This window comes from Pleurodeles waltl, chromosome 4_1 (genome assembly GCF_031143425.1).
Source record: "Pleurodeles waltl isolate 20211129_DDA chromosome 4_1, aPleWal1.hap1.20221129, whole genome shotgun sequence".
NCBI lineage: Eukaryota > Metazoa > Chordata > Amphibia > Caudata > Salamandridae > Pleurodeles > Pleurodeles waltl.
The window spans coordinates 228,143,717-228,168,216 of record NC_090442.1 but is presented as its reverse complement, the minus strand read 5'-3'; the positions used below and the strand labels follow the sequence as shown (position 1 = coordinate 228,168,216).

The window sequence follows — 24,500 nt, the reverse complement described above, 5'->3', positions numbered from 1 at the left end:
ATGTAGTTAGACATCTTCTGTTGACCAGTATCTACTACATACCTTAAGGTGGCTTCCCCACACTTGCAAAGCACAGAAGATGGAGTCTGGGGTTTGTAGGGTTACCCTCACACTGAGAACCAAGCACCCGCCCTTGGGCTGAAGGACCTACCTTAGGGTGACTTATAGGGTCAGAGTACAGTGACCATGATGTAAGGCACATCTTCTATCTGGGGTGAAAGTTGCATGCACCAATTCACACAGGCTGCAATGGCAGGCCTGTAGTCACAGTTTGCATGTGCCCCCATAGGTGGCACAATACATGTTGTAGCCCCTGGTGTACCAATGCCCTGGGTACCTAAGTATCATATACTAGGGACATACATGGATGCACCAGTATGCCAATAGTTGGGTGTAAAAGTTATCATACAACTAACTTTAGAGGAGAGAACACTGACACTTTGGTCCTGGTTAGCAGGATCCCAGTACACTACAGTCTAGACCCACTGACACCAGGCAAAAATTGGGGGTAACTATGTCAGAAAGGTGCTACTTTCCTACCTCTTCATTTACTATATTTTCTGTACAGAGATGACTAAGCTCTCCACACACATAGATATGTATGTTTGTAGTAAATGTGGGAGAGACCAGGGGTACTGAACAGAAAGTGTGGAATAGTTTCTACTAAACAAGAGGGCTCTAGGGAAAATTAAGGAGGGATTTAAGGAGGGACAAGCTAATACAAACCAGTACTCACAAAAGATTAAGTCTATTGATATTCACAAACTACGCTTCTAAAGTTACTACAGACCTAAAAGTGTCAAAACTCGCTCAGACTCCCCACATGGCCATCCACAGGTACTGCGACTCACTCCCACAGAAAACAAAGGAGGAAGGGAAATAAAATAACACCCCATAGGACTTAAATTAATTTACTAATTCTGGTGTTATATATATTATTAACTATTTTAAAGTTTTAAAAAACTTCATTTTAAAAAGCAATATTAAATGTTATCTAAGCTGTCAGTTTAAAAAAAAAAAATTACCTATTAAATTGATATTTTAATACACATTTAATTTCATGAGTTAATGTACTGTAACATTTTATTTTATTAGTTCTATGTATTTTAAATTAATCAACTTTTATATTCCTCTTCATTTTTTAAGTAATAATGCCCTTGTATAATTTTCTCTGTACTTTCTGATAGAGAGATCTGGCACGGTGGCGTAGATCTCCACCTATGTGTGAAAAATATATTTGTAGTACCTTTACACTCGTAAATCATGTTGTAGGGGGCACCACCTCCTGATCTGAGGGAGTGGAAGCAACCAAGTCTACACATAATTGTAAATCTACTCTCAAATGGTAAATAGGAAAGAACCGTGGCATTACACCTATGTGTAATATTAATTCTACATGTGTATATTTTGCTTTGGGGGTAGGCCCCTAGATGTTTTTGTGCATATAATTCCATTACTGACATTCAGGGCAACCAGTCATTCACTCTACCTGCAGAAGATTCTTTCCACACATCCTGTCAATTTCTTTCTTCTTAGTCTCTGTTTTACTAAAAGGGGATCCTGGACATCTGGACTGAGAAGTATGTTTTTTGTTTCCTTCATATTCATTTGCACATGTTCTCGTGTAAGACCGTCAGGAGGAGAAAGTTCTTTAATGGAGCATGCAGATACTATGAAGACATTACACTGTTGCCATGTGCCCTAATTCTCCTGTTAATGCTTTTGCATTGCAGCTTGGCTTTGGGAAGGTGTTCAGGTTCTTTTTATGCTATATGTCTAGTGTATTGCAAGAAGCAAGGTTGTATGTATTAAGTTGGAAGCTACCTTCCTCATGCTGTTTAGTCAGTGAGTTGATTTCATTAGGATAATCATAATTCTACAGATTTATAAAAGGCTATTTACTTTGTCTTGTTTAGCATATTGGGTTAGTAATTTCGATATGAGAAATCATAATGTTACAGGCTTCTTTGTATTTGTTGATCATTTGAAATCTTTTGTCTCTATTCAGGAACGTGTGATTGATCATGCATCAGGCAGTCATGGCGTGTCAGGCATTTTCATGAAATATGACATTAGTTCGCTAATGGTGACTGTGACAGAGTCTCATATGCCATTTTGGCAGTTCTTAGTGAGGCTGTGCGGTATTATTGGTGGGATTTTCTCAACAACAGGTAAGTCTTTTAGAAAACAATTTGCTTTAGTGTGTAAGCTTATACTGACAGTGACCCATTAAATGAATTCATTTTCACAGACTCTGTATGCTTTTTGAGAGAATGGTTTTTGGACTTGAAGAAAGTGTTAAGCCAAATAATGCCCAATTGTTGCTGGTATTATGATTGAAATCTGGATAACCCATATACCATGTCCCATTTCAGGAGGAGTCCGGAATGCGACCTGTAGTATTCAGATTTTGTGATTAAAAAAAACTACCCTGACGTGTATTTCATTGCCTCCTTTCCATTTTTTTTTTATATCAACCCGTTGTGTGAACATTGCTACATTTAATGATAGCTGCTCCTCATTAATCCTCTGTAGTAGCTGGGGGAGCATGGATAGGTTGGTCTGATAACTGGACACATCCCGAAAAGTCAGCATGTATTAGCTGTAAAATTACCTAAGTTGTCCAAGTAACAAAGGGACTGTAGCAGATGCACTAAGCATTTACAGTTTCGCTGTTCTACTCGTGTCCTTACAGATGCCTGGCTTAATCTTTGAGATAAGCATATGCGACAGGCAGGATTAACAACTACAGCTGACCTCAAGGGATGCCTGCATTTATCAAACCAAAATGTGGACTTGCTCAGCAGACACAAATGTGTTTGACCAACTTTGAAATAAATGTATTGTAATCTATGAAGTAAGGGTGTAGAGTTCTTCTCCAGGTTATTGGATCTTCATTACTTTGGCTGCGGGTGGTCAAAAGACCACTATTCTACTAGTGTAGCAAACGACTAAGGCTGTACTGCTACAATAGAGACCTTCTATCGCTGACATCAGAAGTACGAAACTGCATTTCTGAAACTGTTATTTCTTCTGGTTCCTTGGCTTAGAGGCAAGCCAGGTAGTAGTGGAAGGTGGCAGGAAAAAAGTGTTGATGTGAGAAAATCTATGTGCCATTGTACATGCTATTTTCTTTGTGTGCTTATGACTGTTTGGTGTTCCTTCCATTGAAAACAGTGGCCAAATTCCTTTTGATCAAAAGACCACTACTCCACTAGTGTAGCAAACAACTAAGTCTGTACTGCTACAATAGAGACCTTCTATCGCTGACCTCAGAAGTACGAAACTGCATTTTTGAAACCGTTATTTCTTCAGGTTCCTTGGCTTAGAGGCAAGACAGGTAGTAGGGGAATGTGGCAGAAGAACATTGTTGGTGTTATAAAATTGATGTGCCATTTTACATGGTTTTTTTTTCTTTGTGTCCTTATGACAATTTGATGTCTCTTGAAGAGTGGCCACATTCATATTTGTTTTTAAGGGTATAAACAGTGTTTTCATAATTTTTAAGTGCATTAAAAAGAATCAGTCGATCATTGGCACCGTAAATTCATTTATCACTATGCAGCAGTGCGAAAAATATGAAAGAACTGCATCTTTTTTCCACCACTGCAATGCCCCTTCTTATTCTCCATTCCATTTGGAATGTTTCGCACAATTCCGACTTTGCCTTTTGCTTCCTTCGTACTCCTATCCACACCCAAAACATGTTGTATGGCTAAGCAGTGCACACAGACTCGGCAGTGAAGGGTCTGTGTGAATTCTTGTAAAAGATCCAATCGGGCCATTGTTCTCCTCTACAGTGGAAGGGGGATCAGAGCCCTTCTGGAGGGTATGAGTGTTGCTGTCTCTTGTGGGTGATCAGTTATGCTCATACTCTTGGCCAAGCCACCCTCCACCACCTTGCAAGTTATCCAGTGTGATGATGTTCTTCTGGAGGAGTGCGAGGAAAATGTGGGAGCAAGGTACTTACTGGTGGAAGCACAGGCTCCTGGGAGTCCTGTGTGAGAGGATACCCACCGGAGGACTCTGGAGGCGAACTGCTGGGTTCTCCTGTGTTGGGGAGGGGGACGACCCATTGTAGCCAGCGATGACTTGTTGGATTCGTTCCCACATGAGAAAGTAGAGGTTCCCTGGACCAGAAATGGAATGCCCACATGAAGACCTAATGGGCAGCTGAGGCGCAGCAGCATTGAGTTGCAGGATACTTTCAGAGAATCTGGTAAATTATCTACTTCCTGTGGCGCATTGGGGCTTTTGATGGACCTTGTGGATTTCACAGGTGCTAGCCAACGTTTGTAAAGTGCAACTGGGCTGTACAGTGCGATGACTAAGATGGTGCAAGGGGCACACTGCACAGAAAAAGGTGATCTGCAAGCTATAGAGAAACAGCGTCCCACCGGGCCAGTTTTTTCCCCCAAACCTCTTTTTCTCCACACTTCTGCGTCAGTGCAAAGAGAGACGTTTCTCATGGCCTTGATGGGCATGATCTGTCATAAGCAGGACCTGATAGGAAAGTGTAGAAAATCATGCTGGATCATATGCCTTCCTGGGGGAAGCTAAGAAAAGAAGTGGCCGTAACCGAGGGCAAGATGGCATTCGGACACCCACGAGCAGGCAATATAGCAATTGGGTATCACCTAATTGAGATCTGATTTTTTTCCAGCCTGTGCTCGCATATCTATTTCTTTTCTAGAAAATTAAGGTAATCCACTTATGAAACAGTGGTGCTCGGACACTATTCGATTCTTAGGGTAGCCCACACTGGGGAACAAAATTGGATCTGTTGAAGTTGTTAAGGTGTCCTTGCAACAAGACACTAATACATTTTCCTTGAAGCCTGTCGTGGTGATGAAAGCAAGGCTGCCAAGAAGAAGAGTCCAAAGGGACAAGGGCAATGCAGGAGTGGTTCTGGTTGCTCTGGGCAAGAATGTCGTTTGAGAGACGATCTTACAATCAGCCACCAAATTCTGCTTCTTTATCTTAGCCTCTTTACCTTGATTGGTTCCAGGATGGATGCAGGATAAAAGAAGAAAAAAAGTAGCAGGTATGGGCCTCTATTGTGTTCCCTGCTCAAAGAATATGTGTGAGGAACATAACCTATATGTATGCTCAAGTGTAAGTGAAACAGCCTTCAGTGAACTCCATGGAACACCAGGGAACAGAGAGTCTTCGAAATGGTAAGGCATCCTCCCCAAAGATGTGCACTGTCCGTCTGAGCCCTTCAAATGTTAGTCAATGATATACACCTCAGTGTGGTATTTTCATGTAGGTTTCCAATGGGCCTCGCACATCAATATTTTTATAGAATCTTGTTTTACTGTAACTTTGCTCCCCCCTTGCCCCACGTAGCCAGGTTCAAATAATAACTTGCTGATGACTGCCAGGATTCATTTCTAAACCCCCTCCCTTTCATCCCCCATCCAGCATTTTGTGTTAAGTATGCAGGCTTTGTTTTTGATGTCCAAAAATTCTGTACTCTTCTGCGGATACAACCCCCACGTCTGTGCTACTTCTTTTCCCATCCCGGGTGTGTATTTGCATGGTGGGTTGCCTTTTAGCCGACCAACCCCCCTTTTTAAACAAAGAGCACCGAGATGCTCTTCACCCGTTGCCCACTCCGAAGAAGCAGTAGTGGGCCCCCCTACAGCAAGGTCTTGGCTGTGAACAGCTAATGATGATAGCATTCCACCTCAGGCAGGATAACCAGTTAGTTGGTACCCCAGACTGCTTTTGTTACTCCTCCCAGTACACTCACTGGTGCCTTTAAAACTAACCACAAATAATCGGGTGGAGCGAAGTTGCCTGACTTGTAATCAGGCCTGGGGTTACAAGCCTATTTAGACCGGGCCACAGTGCCCCAAAATTTCATTCGGTAGTCCTGTTTTAGTTTGTGTATGACGACTAACGGTCACTAGAGTATAGATTGAGCGTGAACCCTTCTGACCACAGTGGTTCATTCCATGTTAAAAACTATCACTCATGTCAGACCCACAGTCCTGTAGAGTCCAGATACTTAATTCAGTCTGTCTATTGGCTGGATCTTTATTACATCTCTTATGCGGGTGGTGAGTATTTAATTGAACTAGTGACTGGTTATTAATTGCTTCTGTTATGAAGGTGGTCAGATATATTTTGGGAAGTGGAATCACTCTTCTGTCCTTCCCGTCTGGTCTTGGGATAACATTTGCTGTAATAAAATGTTTTGTGGCTTAAACGAAAAAGTGCCCTTTATAAAGAAAGAACTCTTCAGTCGCAATGTTTCTCAACACTGCCATCTTGTGGATGACCAACCGCATATGTATTAAATGGGTTTTTACATAGTGTTTCCCTGCCTCTTGCGAGGAGCATGTGGAATGTCCACACGTGCTCATCTGCTCTGTGCTCCAGTGTAGCTTCTGCTTTCTATGGATTCTGTGCCGGTCCAGGCCCCCTTACCTTAGATTAATTAATTCACTAGACAAAGCAGTGCCACAGCCGTGGCTCGCAGCAGAGATGCATGGATCAGCGCCTCTTCCGTTTTTTTTATTTTTTATTTCATTTTCAGTTTTATTTAATCGACTTCCTTCTGTTTTTTTCTGTCTCTTCACTTTCAAAATGGAAACTCTAACCGCCTTGATTCAAGAAGTGCAGGGCTTCCAAAGAGCAGACCTTGTTTTCCTCCCTGATTTGCCGTCCTTGCCTTGGATACCGCAAACATATGTAGCATTCTTGGTCCACTTGTTGAATGGTGGCCCATTCTTCGTGAAGTGGTGCCGCAGCATGGACTGCTGTTTACTGGTAATAATCCTCTCTGAGTACCAGACTTCTCGTCACATTCGTCACAATATAAGGGTAAGTACTCATCCTGTAGTCAGGATAGAGTGCCTTCAGCACCACGAGGCATAAATCAATCACCTATTCCAAAATGGTAAGGTTTTACTTCTTGTGCAGAACTGTCACAAAGTATGAAAGCACTTTTGTATACATTTCTGGAGCCAGGAAACCTCTGAATGAATCAGTGGTAGGGGCACTTTTGTAAACACCTGCAGAGTAGGAAACCCCTGTATGAACAGGTGGTGGGAGCACTTTTGTAAACTTTAGCACTATTGTAAACTCGCGTGGAGCCAGGAAACGCCTGTATGAATCAGTGGCAGGGTCACTTTTGTAAACACCTGTCTGAATCAGTGGAGGATCAGTTTTGTAAAAACCTGTGGAACCGGGAAACCGCTGTTAAGAATCATTGGCTGGAGCACTTTTGTAAACATCTGTGGTGCCGGGAATCCCTGTTTGAATCAGTGGCATGATCACTTTTGTAAACATCTGTGGAGCCGGGAAACCCCTGTTTGAATCAGTGGCATGATCACTTTTGTAAACATCTGTGGAGCCGGGATCCTCCACTCATTCATACAGATGGTATGAATGAGTGGAGGATCACTTTTGTTAACACCCGTGGAGCCGGGAAACCTCGGTATGAATCAGTGGCGGGAGCACTCCTGTAAACACCCGTGGAGCCGGGAAATTCTTTCATAAATCGGTGACGGGATTGACTTGGCACCAGTGCGAGGCAGCTGAAACGTTGGTGATTCATGTGAGTTGGGATAGGAACGGAAATGTTTGTGCAGCCAAGCGCTGACCTGTGAAAACAAAAATGCCCCCTGTTGCCTTATTTTACTCCCCATCAGCAGTGAAGGCGCCTACTAAGGGTCTGCCCATGGCCGAGCAAAGGTCGGCCCTGAGCCTGTGTATGTTGACTTTTGTTTTCGTGTATGCCCAAAAAAGGAGTTGAGTGTTCTCTTTAGTGAACGCCATTTTTTGTTTCACTGCATGTCCTTACGAGGTTGCCCTTAGTGGGCACCTCCACTTGTCTTAGCAAAGTTAATACACAAATAGTGATTTCCTGTAGAATCCCAAGAGTGTTTTCCTTGTGCAGTTATAAGGAAATCTCATTTTATTTCTGCAGTTGTTTTGAAAGTGAAAAACTTAGCTTGTGTTCTTTTTAGATTTGTTCACCGGTGTACCTCCATGCTGCTATGCAAGAAATGTTTAAAAGGCTGCCCATGTTTACTTTTATGACAATGTGAGCTTGTATGCAAAACTGAAGTATTTTTACATTTTGTTTTTTATTGCAGGCATGCTACATGGAATCGCAGAGTTTATTGTAGACATTGTCTGCTGTCGTTTCAAGCTAGGAGCATACAAGCAACCAACAGTAAGAAACTTCTGTTTTTCAGTTACATACAATTAACATTTAATTAAACAAAAGTAAGACCATGAGCCTAAACACACCATTCTGTAGACATCCTTTAAGAAGAATTCCCCGTTAATATGGCCTTCCTTTTCCTTGCCAAAAGAAGCTAGAATAATCCTACATATTACCTTGTATTGCTGATTTTCGAAAAAGGTTTTTGTGGAACTTGTTAAAGCGATCACTTTAATAAGACGTGGTTCCCCACTGCTCTGCTAAACAGGACTTGACTGATATCTAGAAGCGTCTTTTGAAAATACTATTTGTATATCCCCATATAGTGCGAAGGTAGCGTGTCTGATGTTTGGAGGCTTTCATGAGGTTGGAGGGCTTGTTAGGGGATGCATGTGTGCTGGGGTGTAATTTTACAGAAGTGTACAGGCACTGGTGGGGAGAAACACAGGAGTCTTACAGCCCATCCAGCTGTACAAGCAGGCCCTCGCCCTGCATCCTACTGGGGGTTTCCTTTGTCTCGTAGGGGCAATCCAGCATTCCTCCTTGAAGCCTTTGATGAACCATTAGGAGCAATGTTTTCTTAGTCGTATACTTTGATTTACTTGTGCCCCACATTCATTTCAGCCATTGGTTTGAAAAGAACATCATGAGATATTTGGGAAGAATTGTTAATTCTCCAGATTATGATGTGATCTCTGACTCCTCTTCGCCCCCCCCCCCCCCCCCACACTTAATTACAAAAAAAAAAAAAAAGTGTGCCTTTCTATTTTGAATCACTTGAAACTGTTCAGTAATACACTATTATGCTATTGGAAATGTTTTTACGCATGCTGTAACAAGGTGCTGAACACCCTTCACTGTTAAATAAAGGGTACTAAAATATTCTGTCGCATTAGGGGCATGTTATACATACTGTCTCTAATTGTTAATATGAATATACACCTAGTAGATCAGTGCTTAATTTGAGTCGGTGTTTTCCAGTGCGGGGCACCAGCACTTATTTTTGAGGGCCGGCACTTATTTTTCTGCGTCAAGCATTTACTGGGAACAAAAGACACATTTGGGAAACACGGAGAACACGGAGGAAGAGAAAAACGAACAAGCGTCACAAAGGGAGAAAGCCGAAGGCTGCAAGAGTGAGCTGAAGGGGCAAGAAGCAGCGGTAAATGGATTAAAAGGCTCGAGATGGGTTCAGGATTTCACTGCCTCAGTATTCTGAGTTTGCACATTTAATTGCATCAGCTAAGTGTTTAAGAGGAGAGCTTTGGACACCTGCACGTTTTTTTTTTTTTTTACAAATTAAACACTGTAGTAGATGCTATCTTCAGTACAGAAGATTGTTGTGTTGCTATGTTTAAAGGTATCTGGGCATAATATACTATAATCTGCTTTGACCAAGATTGTTGTCCTATTTTGTGTAGGGTGGTGACAGTAGGGTTTTGGCAGTGGTGAGTGGGCATAGCAGGAGTGTAGATGAGTTTTATATAATGTTTTTAGTATTATGGAGGCTTGCCCTCCAATGCATGGTCCTAACTCTGTCCTCAAGGCATTGATTTCAGTTACCAAAGGAAAATCTCCCACTCCCCCTTTCACAGGTTGCAGGCAGAGCTCCTTGCTCACCCTGATAAAATGTTTGGTGCCTGCCCTAGTTGGAATCATTACCTGTTTGTGAATGCTGTCCAGAATTCGTCTCCAGAATTCTCATGTCTGCTCCCAACCTCCTCCCTTTGCCCCTCTCTCACCTTCCTTTGCCATTTTGCAGCATTTCTCAGTGTCCAGTAGAGAAGTATGTGAAAACTACCACAGAGTAAGAAGTTTACCGCCGAGCTTCAAGCCAGCTGCCAGTCAGTTACGTATCAATAAGTGGTTCAGCTGCTTCTGGAGTGGCGATGCCGCTGTGACTGGGACGGGCTCTAGGGAGCTGCTCTGCAATCAGACATGCTAGATTCTCGAGTCTGTGTCCTCCACCTCAATCTCTACCATGAAGATGAGTAGCTTGGAGGGAGTGGAGAGCGTCTCAAACAGTGATCCACACTCTGCATGTTCATGTGGTGAGAGTATCTGGGAGTATGCGTGTGATCCTCGTTGACTGCCCTTAGCCAAAGTGATCTTAAGCACACTACTCACCCAGTAGGGTCTCAAGGCGCTTGGGGGGGTACTGCTCGAAAAGCCATGTTTTGAGGTGCTTTCTGAAGGTTAGGAGGTCCTGGGTCTTGCGTAGGTTGGTGGGGAGGGAGTTCCAGGTTTTGGCGGCGAGGTGGGAGAAGGATCTGCCACCAGAGGTGGTGCGTTGGATGTGTGGGGGACTGTAGCGAGAGTGAGGTCAGCAGAGTGGAGCTGTCAAGTTGGTTTGTGAAAGTTGATTCGTTCGTTGAGGTAGGCCGGTACGGTGTTGTGGAGGGCTTTGTGAGCATGGACAAGGATTTTGAAAATGATCCTTTTGTTGATGGGCAGCCAGTGTAGGGATCTGAGGTGGGCGGAGATGTGTTCGTGGCGAGGGAGGTTGAGGATGAGACGTGCGGCTGCGTTCTGGATTCGCTGGAGTTTTCTTTGAAGCTTGGCTGTGGTCCCTGCATAGAGGGCGTTGCCGTAGTCCAGTCTGCTGCTTATGAGGGCGTGGATGACCATTCTTCCTGTTTCTGAAGGAATCCATTTGAAAGTCTTGCGTAGCATGCAAAGGGTGTTGAAGCCGGAGGATGATATGGCGTTGATTTGCTGAGTCATGGAGAGAGATGAGTCCAGTATGATGCCGAGATTGCGTGCATGGGTGGTGGGTGTTGAGGGTAGTCCAAGGGTGGTGGGCCACCAAGAGTCGTTCCATGCTGTCTTGTTGGGACCTAAGATGATGATCTCTGTTTTTTCTGAGTTCAGTTTGAGGTGGCTCGCTGTCATCCAGTTAGCGATGGCGAGGAGTCCGGCGTGTAGGTTATTCTTGGCAGTAGATGGGCTCCTCGTGAGGGAGATGATGAGCTGGGTGTCGTCAACATATGATATGATGGTAAGGCCGTGGGGGCAGATGATGTTGGCGAGAGGAGCCATGTAGATATTAAAAAGGGTGGGGCTGAGGGAGGATCCTTGGGGGACCCCACAGATGGTCTTGGTGGCTGTAGACCGGAAAGGAGGGAGGCAAACTCTTTGGTTTCTTTCGGAGAGGAAGGAGGTGAGCCAGTCCAGGGCTTTGTGGCGAATTCCGGCATAGAAGAGGCATGTGCTGAGGGTTTGGTGGCATGAGGTGTCACAAGCTGCAGAGAGTTCTAGGAGGATGAGGGCGACTGTTTCACCCTTGTCCAATCTGGTCCTGATGTCATCTGTACAGGCGATGAGGGCGGAATCGGTGCTGTGGTTTTTTCGGAATCCAGACTGAGAGACGTTGAGTATGCTGTTGTCTTCTAGGAAGTGAGACAGTTGTATGTTTACTATCTTCTTTATGACCTTTGCGGGGAAGGGGAGTAGAGGGATGGGTCGGTAGTTTGTGAGGTCTTCAGGGTCTGCTTTGGGTTTTTGGAGAAGAGCTTTGACTTCGGCATGTTTCCAAATATCTGGGAAGGTTGCGGTCTCGAAGGAACTGTTGATGACGGCCCAGAGCTGGGGAGCGATGATTTGGCTGGCCTTGTTGAAGATGTGGTGGGGGCAAGGGTCTTTTGGGGAGCCTGAGTGGATGGAGCTCATGGTTTTGCCGATTTCTTCGTCGTTGGTGGGGGTCCAGGTTTTCAGTAGGTTGGTGTGGCAGGGTGCTGTGGTGTTGGTTGTGTTGGTGGTGGTGATGGTGGGTGATGACGATGTGAAGCTGTCGTGTATGTCTGCGATCTTGCGGTGGAAGTAGTTGGAGAGGGAGTTGCAGCGGTCTTGGGAGTGTGGAGGGTCGATGGTGCAGGATTTGGGTTCGGTGAGTTCTTTAATGGCAAAATGTTCCTTGCTGTTTTGTGTGTTGTCGTCTATGCGTTCTTTGTAGAAGGATCATTTGGTGGTCCGGATGAGTTGGTGATGTTTGCACATGGCTGATTTGAGGGCAGAGAAGCTGTTCACTGAGGGTTCTTGGCACCAGGCTTTCTCTATTTTTTGGCATTCTCGTTTGGAAGACTGAAGTTCTGTGGTGAACCAGCGGGCGGACTTGATGGTGCAGGTGTTGTTGGTTATTTTAAATGGGGCGAGGGAGTCTGCGCATGTTTCTAGCCATCGTGTGAGGTTGAGGGTGGTGGCGTTGGGGTTGTTGGTACTGGGAGGTGGAGCTTGTGCGAGGTTGGAGATCAGTTGTTCTTTGGAGTTCTTGTTCCACTTGCGGTAGGGGGTAGGATGTTGTGGGTGGGGGGGTTTCAGGAAGGAGAAATGGAGGCAGTGGTGGTCAGTCCAGTGGAGTTCGGTGGTGTGAGTGAAGGCGATGTGGACGCTGGAGGTGAAAATGGCATCTAGCGTGTGTGCGGCTGAGTGGGTGGGTGAGGTGACCAATTGCTTGAGGCCGAGGTTTGCGAGGTTGTCCAGTAGGCCGTGGAGTTGCAGTCGTGGGTGCTTTCCAGGTGAAAGTTAAGGTCACCAAGGAGTAGGTAGTCTGTGGAGGTGAGGGCGTGGGAGCTGATAGTGTCGGCGATGGTGTCACAGAATGGGGGGGCGCGGTCCTGGTGGTCTGTAGATGAGGGTTCCTCTTATGGTGGTGTTGGCGTTGATGTGTACCTGAAAGTGTAGGTGCTCTGCGGTGTCTAGGGTCTCATTGGTGTTGGTGGAAATCTTGATGGGTTTGCATCCTGGTCTACAAGGAAGATTTGGTGGGAAGGTGTGGACCTCAAAGAGTTAGCTTAAGAATGATAGTGAGCAACCTAGTGAGTTGCTCATTCCACCTGAGGGTAACGTACTTGTTAGTTGCTCAAGACCTGGAAAAACTTGTGGGACTCTACAGACCAGCACTTAAAAGGTAGAATTATTTGAATTTACCCAGGCGTTGCTGAGCTGAGGTGAAAACGTTATGATAAAACACTGGTATCTCAAGAGTAATGTTTCTATAAAATTATGTAAGATGAGCTGGCAAACAACTTGTTTAGACTGCAACTACACCGGTAGCCACTTATAAGTATGTAGTCTTTCAGTAACAAGTAGACTCCTTTGAGATCCTCTGTGCCCTAACACAAGGATGGCTTGTCTGTAACATTTCTCAAGGAAACAGAGGGCCAACTGAAACATGACCCTGGAGTCCATCCAACAGAAGTGATGCTGCAGCCTCAGACCCCACTCTAAAAACGGTCTGTAATGTCCACTGAGGAGCAGTGATACTGGAACTGAAGGAATTGAACATCCCCAGCGCCATGAGACCCTTGCGGGTGATTTGCCATGCCTGTTAACCTGCTGTTAAATTGTGTTCCCTTGGAGTTATAATGCTACAACCGAAAGAAATCAACAGACCACACTCTTAAAACATCTGTGGTGCCCCCATTAATGAGTAGTGTAGTAACAATCATAGGAATTCATCAGATCCCCATATTTTTAGGTTCTGTGGTGTCCACCTGAGAACTGTACTCCCATGGAAAGAACATGATTGGAATGGGGAAGATGAGAGGCAGTGCGCGAGATTCAGAGGTTATTAGCCAGTATTTCTTGGGCAGATGTTCTGACCCTATCCATTTACAGGCCCAAAGAGGGACACGTCTTCCTTGGATGGAAAAGGTTATGTAAGCAGAATGGCTGTGACTCTAACAGGGTGGTCCAGTGAAAACCTGGTCAAATTACCTTGTGGGGAAGAATGGGTCAAGTGAGTGACTGCAGGCTTGTTGAGAGACAGGAGAGGGCAAGGGACTTGAAGAGAAAACTTGTAAGACAAAAACAAAGAAACCAGCAGATATAGGGCAAAAGACTAATCATACAGCAGCGTAACAACACAAATATGCTGTTCAGCCTCGGAGCAGGCAGGTTAGTGAAAGATCAGTGTTTTCAACTTCCTGTATAACGAAAAGATTCTGAGTAACACTGAGGACTGGCTCATTTGGGCCAAACCTTCAGAAATGCTTTCAGAGATTTACACTACCTTCTATACTCTCCACCACTATGGAGGATGAGACTCTACAATTTATATAGGAGGATTATGAATCTGTAGCAGATTGCTTGCTGGTTTAGGTGTTTGTAATTGTTGTGTCATCCTGCTTACTCCAGTATTGGAACTTTCATAGATTCACATGCTTGAATCATTCCTCGTCATCGAGATGGGAGTCCCCGGTACCTTAAAGACAATGTCCCAAAGACATAACATGTATAACAAACAAATTCTCTTTGTTTCAGTAACCCTTCCATGTCTTTATGTAAAAAAAGGACCAAACTTGAACCTTAGGCAATCGGAGAGTACCACCCTTTAGAGCCTTCCTTAGAGAAGCTCCAGCACCTCAGATTTTCTACCGCACGTCGTGCTAGGGAGTCTCCTCTGAGCTCTGCTCAGTTTATTCTTGTGAGAGAAGATTTTCTTGATATATTGGCATTCCTTTTGCTTATATGTGTCTCTGATACACACTGAGACCTTATGGAGCCTGTTATAACAGCAGGATGTCAGACAGGGAGAGGGAAAAGTCTATTTAGAGCCTGCAGCACTTGTGGAAAGAAAAGGCTCCATTAATAGGACCCTCATACAGAGTATATATTGCCTCTATCCTGAACACTCTGCTGCTGATTGTAAGGTATGTTGTACCTTTTCATCAAAGACTTTGAAAGATAGAGAGGGGAGGCTGTTGATTTGTCTCCAAAAGCTGAAGACAAGAAAAATCCCTGCCTCAGACTCTGACAGTGAGGAGTCTTCATGGTCGTCAAGGAAGTCTCAAAAGAGGCATAGATCACCTCAATCCGAAAAGGGTTTGAGAAAACCCTCAAAGACTTTTAAAAAGACCTCGCAGGGGTCTGGTCAAGGCCGCAGTCTCTCATCTTCACCTCAGGAGAAAAGTTCCTCCTCTAAAACCAGCCATCAGCCTTCAACATCGAAGGAGGTCCCAAAATCCTCTTTAGAGCCTTCTACACCCCCTCCAAAGGTGTTGACGGCGTTTAGAAAGCCTACTTCAGCCTCTAAGGATAGACCGTCGACGACGATTCCACCATCAACGAGATCATAGCAGCTTTGTCGGCAGTGACGACGACAACTGTAACCTCTCTGGGAATGGTGACTTCTTCCTCGTCGTCGATGATGTCCACGGCGACGCTAACAAAATCAAGACCGTCGATGCTGAAGATCAGAACGTCAACGACACCGTCGACGGGAACCCTTAGATCGGAGACGACGAAGAAGATGATGATGCAGTCTGCGTCTGGATGTGGAAATATTACTTCAGGAGCTACATCCCCAAGTAAGATCACTCCATTAATCCCAACTCCTCTTCTAGAAGAGGATTCAGATGATGATGGGCCGTTCGGGGCAGCCTATAGACCTTCGCAGCTTCACGTAAAGTGCCAAGAGGATGATGAAGAATATTACCACCAGTATTATTCTCCTCAGCGGCAGCAGACCTATGTTCCAGAGGAGATGGTTTGTGTTCAGAGTTCCCTTATATCTGATCTGCAGTCTATGTTGTCAGATTACAAAAGGAGATTTCCGTCAGTGCCGCAACCTGATATTCAGACAGCGCCTCCTCCATCCATACCTGCCACTCCAGTGCCACAGCCTAGAGCATCCCCTAGATGGGCCAGAAGTACCCCACAAAGGTCCTTCATACAAGTTACAGACTCTTCGGATGAAGAGAGAGAAGAAGGGGAATTGCAGGACAACTTGGATTGGGACAATTATATATTGCCAACACCCTCCTCTCCGTCGCCTACCCCTCTGGATTCCCCCCTGGAGATATTGGGGGTTTCCACAATTTGCTTGAGAGGGTGGCAAAGAAATTTGGGCTACCCATGCCATCTGAACAGATGGATTATTTTTTATACGACTTCAAGGAGCCGTATCAGAAGAGTGTTCGTTCCATACCTATTGTTGGATACATCTGGGAGGAAGGTCCCAAGGTATTGAGAAACCCGGCTACGGTAACAGCAGTCTTGCCCAGGTTGGACAAAAAGTATAAGGGCTCGAAGGACGCTCCAGCGTGTCTTGTTAGTCACCCGAAACCAGACTCCGTTATAACCCAGGCAGCGCAGAGGTGTTCTAAAAATCCATCCAAGCCACTTTCAGGTCCCCCGGACAAAGAAGGTAGAAGACCAGACAACATTGGAAAGCATTTTTCTTCTGTGTCTGGCCTCATAGTAAGAGCAGCAAATTCGTTAACAATCATGGGGAGGTACGACAGACAGCTGTGGGCGGATATTGCCCCGTACCTGGATCACGTCTCAGAAGAGTCTAAGGCAGAGGTAAAAAAGATCCTCTTGGAGGGTGAGCGCACCTTGGCTGAGGTGATTGACTGCGCTATGGACACTGCAACAACAGCGTTTCAACAACTAGCTGGCAGAGAAGTCCTGAGGCGTCAGGGTTGGTGAAGCGCAACATCCTTCTGTCCGGAGGTTCAGAACAAGGTGTTGGACCTCCCTTTTGATGGAGAAGCATTATTTGGCAAGCATGTGGATGAAGCCTTACAAGCTATCAAAACAGATACTGACACCGCAAGATCTTTAGGGACACTTCAATTTAAAGAGGCTCCTCTTCGTGCTTCCAGAGGTTGGGGAGTCTCGACTTATCGAGGGGGTTACCAGTCGTTTCGTTACCCCTCCTACGTTACACAACAGTTTTGGCCTCAATATACCCAAAGGCAACCACCTCAGGTGCCAAATTCCAGACCCCCTCCTAGGGGAAGATCACGTCCGGGTACGGAGGCATCCAGATGACTTGCCACAGAGCAGGAAGATAGGAGGAAAGATATTGCATTTCTACAGGAAGTGGGAGCCAATTACATTAGACCAGTGGGTTTTAAACATTGTTTGATTTGACCATACTTTAGAGTTCGTTCAACGCCCACCTTCTTGCCCTCCTCATACCTTCGTGCAGAAGCATCTAAAACAACTCCGGCTGGAGGTTGTGACCATGCTCAAAAAGGGAGCAATAGAGAGAGTTCCTTCTTCGGAGAAAGGCAAAGGTTTTTACTCCCGCTTCTTCCTGGTACGCAAGAACGGGGAATCTTGGTGTCCCATTCTAGATCTCAGGGGCCTAAACAAGTACCTCAAACACCAAACCTTTTGCATGGTCACATTGCAGTATATTCTTCTCCGCATGAACCACAGAGATTATATGACGTCCCTGGATCTCCAGGACGCATACTTCCATATTCCAATTTCACTTGCCCACAGGAAATCTCTGTTTTGTGGTAGCCGGCAGCCATTTCCAATTCAAAGTCCTTCCATTCGACTTGAAGTCCGCCCCCAGGATCTTTACAAAGTGCCTAGCTCCAGTAGTGGCTTTCCTAAGAAAGGAGAAAATTCAGATTTGTCCCTACTTAAACGATTGGCTCATCAAGGCTCATCAAGGCACGATCGTCTCAAGCAGCTCACAAATCAACAACAGCTTGCATAGACTTATTTGACGAGCTGGGTCTCACTCTAAATCACAAGTCAAACATCTTACCTACAAGGGTAACAACCTTCCTAGATGCAAAGATCGACACCATCAGAGACCGAGCTTTCCCGTTGATAAAGAGACCAGCGAAACTTGTTTCCTTGGCAAGCAGAGTGCAAAGAAAAAAGTCTCTTTCTGTACGCACTTACAAATCGCTTCTGGGGATAGTGTCTTTTTGCATACAGTTAGTCCCTTTTTGTCGCCTAAAAATGCGTCCCCTGCAGGAGGAATTCGATTTCCAGTGGATACAGAGAGACAACTCGTTCAACGATCTGATCAGAGTAACTCCTCGGATGGTCCAGGATCTCCACTGGTGGAGAAGTCAGCGGAACCTCGCAGTAGGTCTTCCTTTCCTACCACCTCAGCTCCCATTGGTCATCACCACGGACGCTTCCGTAGAGGGCTGGGGAGCACATCTTCAGGATCTTCAAATCAGTGGGAAGTGGAGCAACTCCTTCCAAAAGTATCATATCAACTTTCTAGAGTTGAGAGCGATTTTCTTGGCCCTGCAGGCTTTCCTTCCAAGGTTAGAGCACACAGCAGGACCGACAATACTGCAGCCATGCATTATTTAAGCAAACAGTGGGGAACAAAATCTCTCCTTCTGTCTCAAGAATCGCAGACGATTTGGGATTGGGCCATTCGCAATGGCATCAGTCTATCCGCAGAACATCTACCAGGGAGACAGCAGACACTCTCAGCAGACTGACGTCCTCCTGTCACAAATCGGAGTTTAATCAGGACGTGCTCGACCAGGTCTTCAGAAGGTGGGGGAAACCCAAACCAGATCTGTTTGCAACCCCGCAGAACACCAAATGCCGCTATTACGCAAGTTGGATTCACCATCCGGGCTCTTGCAGGAATGGTTTTTCGGTGGCATGGTGCGCAATATTTGCCTACGCTTTTCCACCCATTTCTCTAATATTAAGGGCTCTTGCAAAGATCAAGCAGGAACATTGCAGACTCATCCTAATAGCTCAGTTTTGGCCCTGCCAACATTGGGTCTCGGAGCTCCTCCTGTTTTCGGAGGCAAATCACATTCCGCTGAAAGTGTCACCACAGCTCTTGATGAGGAATGAGGGCCAGGTTCCACACCCAAACCCTGTATCACTCAAGTTATCAGCCTGGCTCCTGAACACAATGAAGTATGCCCATTTAGACTTTCGGCCTGAGTGTCTGGATATTTTGGCAAAGGCAAGAGCGGAGAGTACCAACAAATCGTACTCGTTGAAATGGAAAAGACTTTGCTTGTGGTGTCAGAGCGCATTGATCCACTATTGGCACTGCCCGAGCTAATACTACCCTATCTCCTCCATCTGGCATCGACAGGCTTGGCATATGCATCCATTAGGGTGCACTTAAAGGTGATATCTCGCTACAGGCGTTCACCTACGACGCCATCTCTGTGGTCATCTAGATTAATGAAGCAGTTTCTCAAGGGGCTCTTTTAAGTTTTTCCGCCAGTAAGGCCTCCTCCACCGTTCTGGCAACTCAACACGGTTATTTCTCAACTTATTAAGCACCCATTTAAACCGATACACAGAGCGGATCTGAAGCATTTGTCGTGGAAGGTGGCTCTGCTTCTAGCCCTTCTTCCAGGCGGGTCATTGAGATCCAGGCGTTCACTATTCATGAGCCTTTTCTCCAATTTAAACAAGATAAAGTCACACTTCGCACAAACCCCAAGTTTGTACCAAAGGTTCCTTCAGACTTTCATATTAACCAACTGGTGGTTCTAAAATCTTTCTTTCCGAACCAGACGTCTCCGGCGGAGAGAGCTCTCCATTCGTTGAACATCAAAAGGAACCTTAAGTTTTACTTGGAGAGAACCAAGAGTTTTAGGAAGCTACTCAATTATTTGTCGCATACAGTTCTCCTAGGAAAGGGCAGGCCCTTTCTAAGCGAAGTATAGCCAGATGGATAGTTGCGGCTGTAAACTTTTGCCACCAAGCAGCTGGAAAACCTTTACAATCCTCAGTGAGGGCGCATTCGACGACAACTGTCTCGATGTCCATGGCATTGTTTGCAGGTGCAGGCATTTGCAGAGCAGCCACCTGGAAGACAACTCACACCTTTACGAGACACTATTATCTGGATGTCATTCCTAAGGGAGATGTAGCGGTTGGTCATGTGGTCCTGCAACATCTGTTCCAGTAACAGTGAGCTCACATTGCCTCCCTCCATCCTTTTTTCTTCTTCGCGCATTGCACGTTTTTAAGTTTGCTTTGTGGTCTTCGCATGTTTTCCTTTGCCATAGTCTAAAAGTATTGGGGAAAGTTTAGAATGTTGCGTATACGGAGTATAATGTGTTTCATGCTATTAAGTATAGCTCGACAATCTCTGATTGAGGCATTTGAATGTACAATTAATGCAATGTGCTCTTACTACTGCTTTTTAGTCTGATTCAAGCATTTGAATCTATGAAAGTTCCAATACTGGAGTAAGAAAATAAGTTACTTACCCTTAACTATAATTCCACAGTATTGGAATCCTTCATAGATTTACATGTGACCCACCCGCCTCCCGGGGGAAGCTCACCTTGGCATATCATATGTTTAACTATCGATTAGTGCACTAGTGCTTAGAAAATCTGAGGTACTGGAGCTTCTCTGAGGAGGGCTCTAAAGGGTGGTACTCTCTGATTGGCTAAGGTTCAAGTTTGGTCCTTTTTTACATAAAGACTTGGATGGGTTACTGAAATGAAGAGAATTTGTTTGTTATACATGTTATGTCTTGGGGACATTGTCCTTTTTAAGGTACCTGGGACTCCCATCTCGACGACTTGGAATGATTCAAGCATGTGAATCTACAAAATATTCCAATACTGGAGAACTATAGTTACAGGTAAGTAACTTATTTTCTTATTCCACATCTGAAGAAATATCCACAGCTTTCTGACCTGCAATGTTTTTTTTTTTTTTAATCAATTGTTTTTTAAGTGATAAGCACTGCCCCAAATTGTGACTGTCAGTTTACAATATCCAACAGTGAAAGATCTGCTCTTTCACAAATGTTCTGCATATTTTTCCTTGTTTGTTCTGTTCTGTTCGAAACAAATTAATTTTTGTTTTTCCTTTTTTTTCAGGTTCCACTGCAACTGGGAGACACAAATAACCACATACCTCTGCTTAAAGAAAACAGTACGCATTGACATCTGCACCTGGAACCATGTTCCAATTTTTGTGATGAAAGCCACATTTTATTTAAATAAAAGACCAAAAACATTGTGTGGTATGTCTCCGAAAGTGCAAAAGTATAGGTTTTCCAATAGAAGACAAAGCACAGCAAACCAACTCATAACAAAAAGAATCTTGTTGTTAAAGAGACCCTTTAATGAAATCAGCGCAAATGGTCATGGTTTGAAAAAACTTGGATTTCACCTTCAGTTTTTCGATCCTAGTAGAGGCAGCGTTTGGTTTGGGAAATGGTATTAGTTTCCATCCCTCAACCAGAATGTGCCTTGTAAATTGTTCTTCCTTATTGTATGTCTTCGGAAGAAATCGATTGAAGACGACACTCGCCTATTTGTACCAAGGTTCAAGTAAGCACTGCCAGTTCGAAATTGTGAAGTAAAGGCATATCAAGACGAGCTAATTAGTCCAGGATCACACAACGGCGACTAGTATGGAACTTGAGTACTCACCCAGTTGGATGATTCTCAGTGACGTTGTCCTATATTTGCTGCATACAGTTGTTTCAAAGCGATTATTATTATAAACTGGAAACGCCCTTTTGAGTTGTTGAATATGTGAAGGCGCACACTGCAGTAGAGAACATTGCATTGGTCCTATGAACACAATCATTTGTATCAGGCAGATTGCAATGCGAGTTGAGTGCCATATACTATCGGGGAAGTGAAATATGTAAAATTGTTTGAAAGGCTTTTTAACTGGCTGTGTTAGCACATCGAAACGATTGATTTTATACCATCTTTGGAGTAAATATGACATCAGAATAAAAGAACGTTGAGATTTTAAACGTCATTCACAAGTTTCGGTTTTGAAGATCTACTTTTTTTTAATCTATTTTTTTATGTTTAGGTGAAGAAATCCCTTTAATAAAATGAGATCGGCTCTCGCTTTGCCAGCTCCATCTCCTTAGCATTTTCCAGTCCATCCAATTCACCACTGCTTGTTTTGTGATTTGAACTTAGCTGGAATTGTATGCAGTGCTAGCACGCATCCTTTTACAGAAGAAGTTAGTATAGTGCTCGCAGGTTATTATGGGAAGGCAGTACAGAAGAGAGTGCAAAGAGCTGCCAGGGTAATATTGTAGAACGGTTAGAAAGAGAGAGTTTGGTAGAATATTTCAAAAAAGCAAATGCATGAAACGTTTGCTCACCTCTTATCACAGGTTTCCCAGCAAGACTAATTTCTGCTATTTAAAGAAGTGACATATCCACTCAATAGCAATATCTTGTATCACTCCTGTCGGAGAGAAAACTATATCCAACCCGGAAATATTGGGAGAAAGAAGCATAAAAATAAAGCCTTTGTTCAACCGTTCAAATTGAATAGGAAATTATAAAAGTGGAACAGGTGGACTGTTTATACACTGTTTATAAATTTAATGAAGATGCCCAGGATGAGAATCTGTAGGTAAGTAATGATTCCTTCATCATGTGATCTGCATAAATATAAAGTAGCAAGCCAATCTCCAAAGAACTGGATAAAGTAAATCGGGAGCTTAAATAAAGATGAAGCTTTGCTAAAAGTATTAGAACTTGGCAAACTAAAATAGACACACCTCTCAAAAAACGTTTATTCATGGCTTAAGCATAAGACATAACATACAACTAACATTACAGTCTACTTTTAAACACTCATGGCCTTAAAATGTTTAGTATGTATGTATGGTTAAAGCAGGAACTAAGAGTGTGTATAGAGATATAGTGTGTCTAAATATCCAACGAAGAAAAATGCTCACTCAGAGAGAAGGTAGTAGGGATTTCGCTAAACACACGCATTTTGGCCAACTCTACGGCATTGATCACATGACCATTTTGCGAGGTACACAGTGTCAAATACTAGCAATCAACATAAAAAAACAGACACACATAAGTATCGTTGCCATCTGGGACTGGTGAAATTCTGGAAAAAATATAAGTTCACATACCATATATTTAAATATACATTTATCAAACACAATTTCAATGTGTCGTAGATTGTAGAAGTATTCAACTACATCCTTATACAATCTGCAATATGCACATAAGTGTCAAACAATTTAGTATGCTATTAACAAATATTCCCGACCCGGGCCACTAATATTCAAAACATTTTATTTCTTTCAAAAACCAGATCGTAGCCTTCTGGTAGCGGACAGAATAATTTCAGAGTAGGAAAATTCCCTCCGTTTTTATGCTGGACAAAGTCAAGGCGATTCTCCAGCCTCCACAGTCCTTCAGATTAAGTATACGTCACGGAAGGAAAATAACACAGGTCCAAAGTAAGTATAAATGCTAAGGTTTGTCATAGAGAACATATCAGTCCATCAATTGAGCCCAAGTGGGCAGGTTACAAAGACAGTATCTAATACAAAAATAACTCAAAAATACACAAACTATAAAGTGCTTATCTGGTGAAGAGTGCTGGTATACAAGAAAAGAAGTAGAAATGGTAGGGGATACCCAGAGAATTTAAGGTGAGAGACCCCTTCCTTGCCTCCTTTAGAACAGGAGAAAGAGAAAAAACACAATATATCAGTTGTTGTGCCATGTAAATACTCTGTAATCTGCATTCCCAGAAAAAAACAAAACCACATCAACTAATGAGCTACAGGCAACCAAACCAAGCTTCTCAAACTAGTTAAACCTGCACAGAGGAATAGTAGTACAAATATAATACTACTGTTGTAAATTAATGCTAAGTTCCTTATCCAGACTCAATCCCCCAGAGTTCAAGGTTTCAAGGTGAATAATAAGTTCAGATTATCTTAGGTCTGATTGGGATTGTGTGCAAATTGTTTCACAGCATAGAAGGAAAGTTTGTTACAATCACTACAGTGCTTCTGTTGAAAATGTCTAGTCACCGGATATTTTACATCACCATGATCGATGGCGCTCAAGTGTCTTGCACTCTTTTCCCTACAGTACATGCAGTGCTGCCTACATACCTAAGAGGGCAGGGACATGTTAGTGTGTATGTGTGTGTGTGTGTGTGTATATATATATATATATATATATATATATATATATATGTTCGATGGCATGTGTAGCTGCAAGATACACTTGCTGTGCACTGTTCCTGCCATCTAGTGTTGGGCTCGGAGTGTTACAAGTTGTTTTTCTTCGAAGAAGTCTTTTCGAGTCACGGGCCTGAGTGACTCCTTCCTTTCGGCTCCATTGCGCATGGGGGTCGACTCCATCTTAGATTGTTTTCTTTCCGTCATCGGGTTCGGACGTGTTCCTCTTCGCTCCCTATTTCGAATCGGGAAACTTAGAAAAGAATAAAAAATTCGTCGGTATTGTGTACGTTCGGTACCGGTTTAGTTTTATCGTATCGGCACCGACATCAAGACCGCTTCGGCGGCCCTTCAGGGCTACCGCTCTTCATCAAGGCCTGGTCGGCCCGACCACACCTGTCGTCGAACACTAATGGACCAGACCCCCTTCCGTTTCTGTCCCAAGTGTCACGCCAAGTATCCTTATACAGACCAGCACCGGGTCTGTAACCTGTGTTTGTCGCCCGAACACAGAGAGGATACTTGTGAAGCTTGCCGAGCGTTTCGATCCAAGAAGACCTTAAGGGATTGACGCGCAAGACGACTACAGATGGCGTCGAAGCCGAAACAACATGTAGAGGAAGAAGAGATGAGAATTTC

General features: G+C 44.1%; 1 protein-coding gene across 3 annotated transcripts in view; it reads left to right on the top strand.

Moving 5' to 3' along the window:
* Positions 1-21,661, top strand: part of ERGIC2 (ERGIC and golgi 2) — a 159,947-nt gene extending 138,286 nt beyond the window's left edge. For all 3 annotated transcript variants that reach the window (XM_069228185.1, XM_069228184.1, XM_069228186.1), the window contains 3 exons: positions 2,009-2,171; positions 8,109-8,188; positions 20,764-21,661. In XM_069228185.1, the coding sequence (XP_069084286.1) occupies positions 2,009-2,171; positions 8,109-8,188; positions 20,764-20,829 (309 nt within the window). In that variant the 3' untranslated portion in view covers positions 20,830-21,661. The remainder of the gene's footprint in view (positions 1-2,008; positions 2,172-8,108; positions 8,189-20,763) is intronic.
* The last annotated feature ends 2,839 nt before the right edge of the window (positions 21,662-24,500 follow it).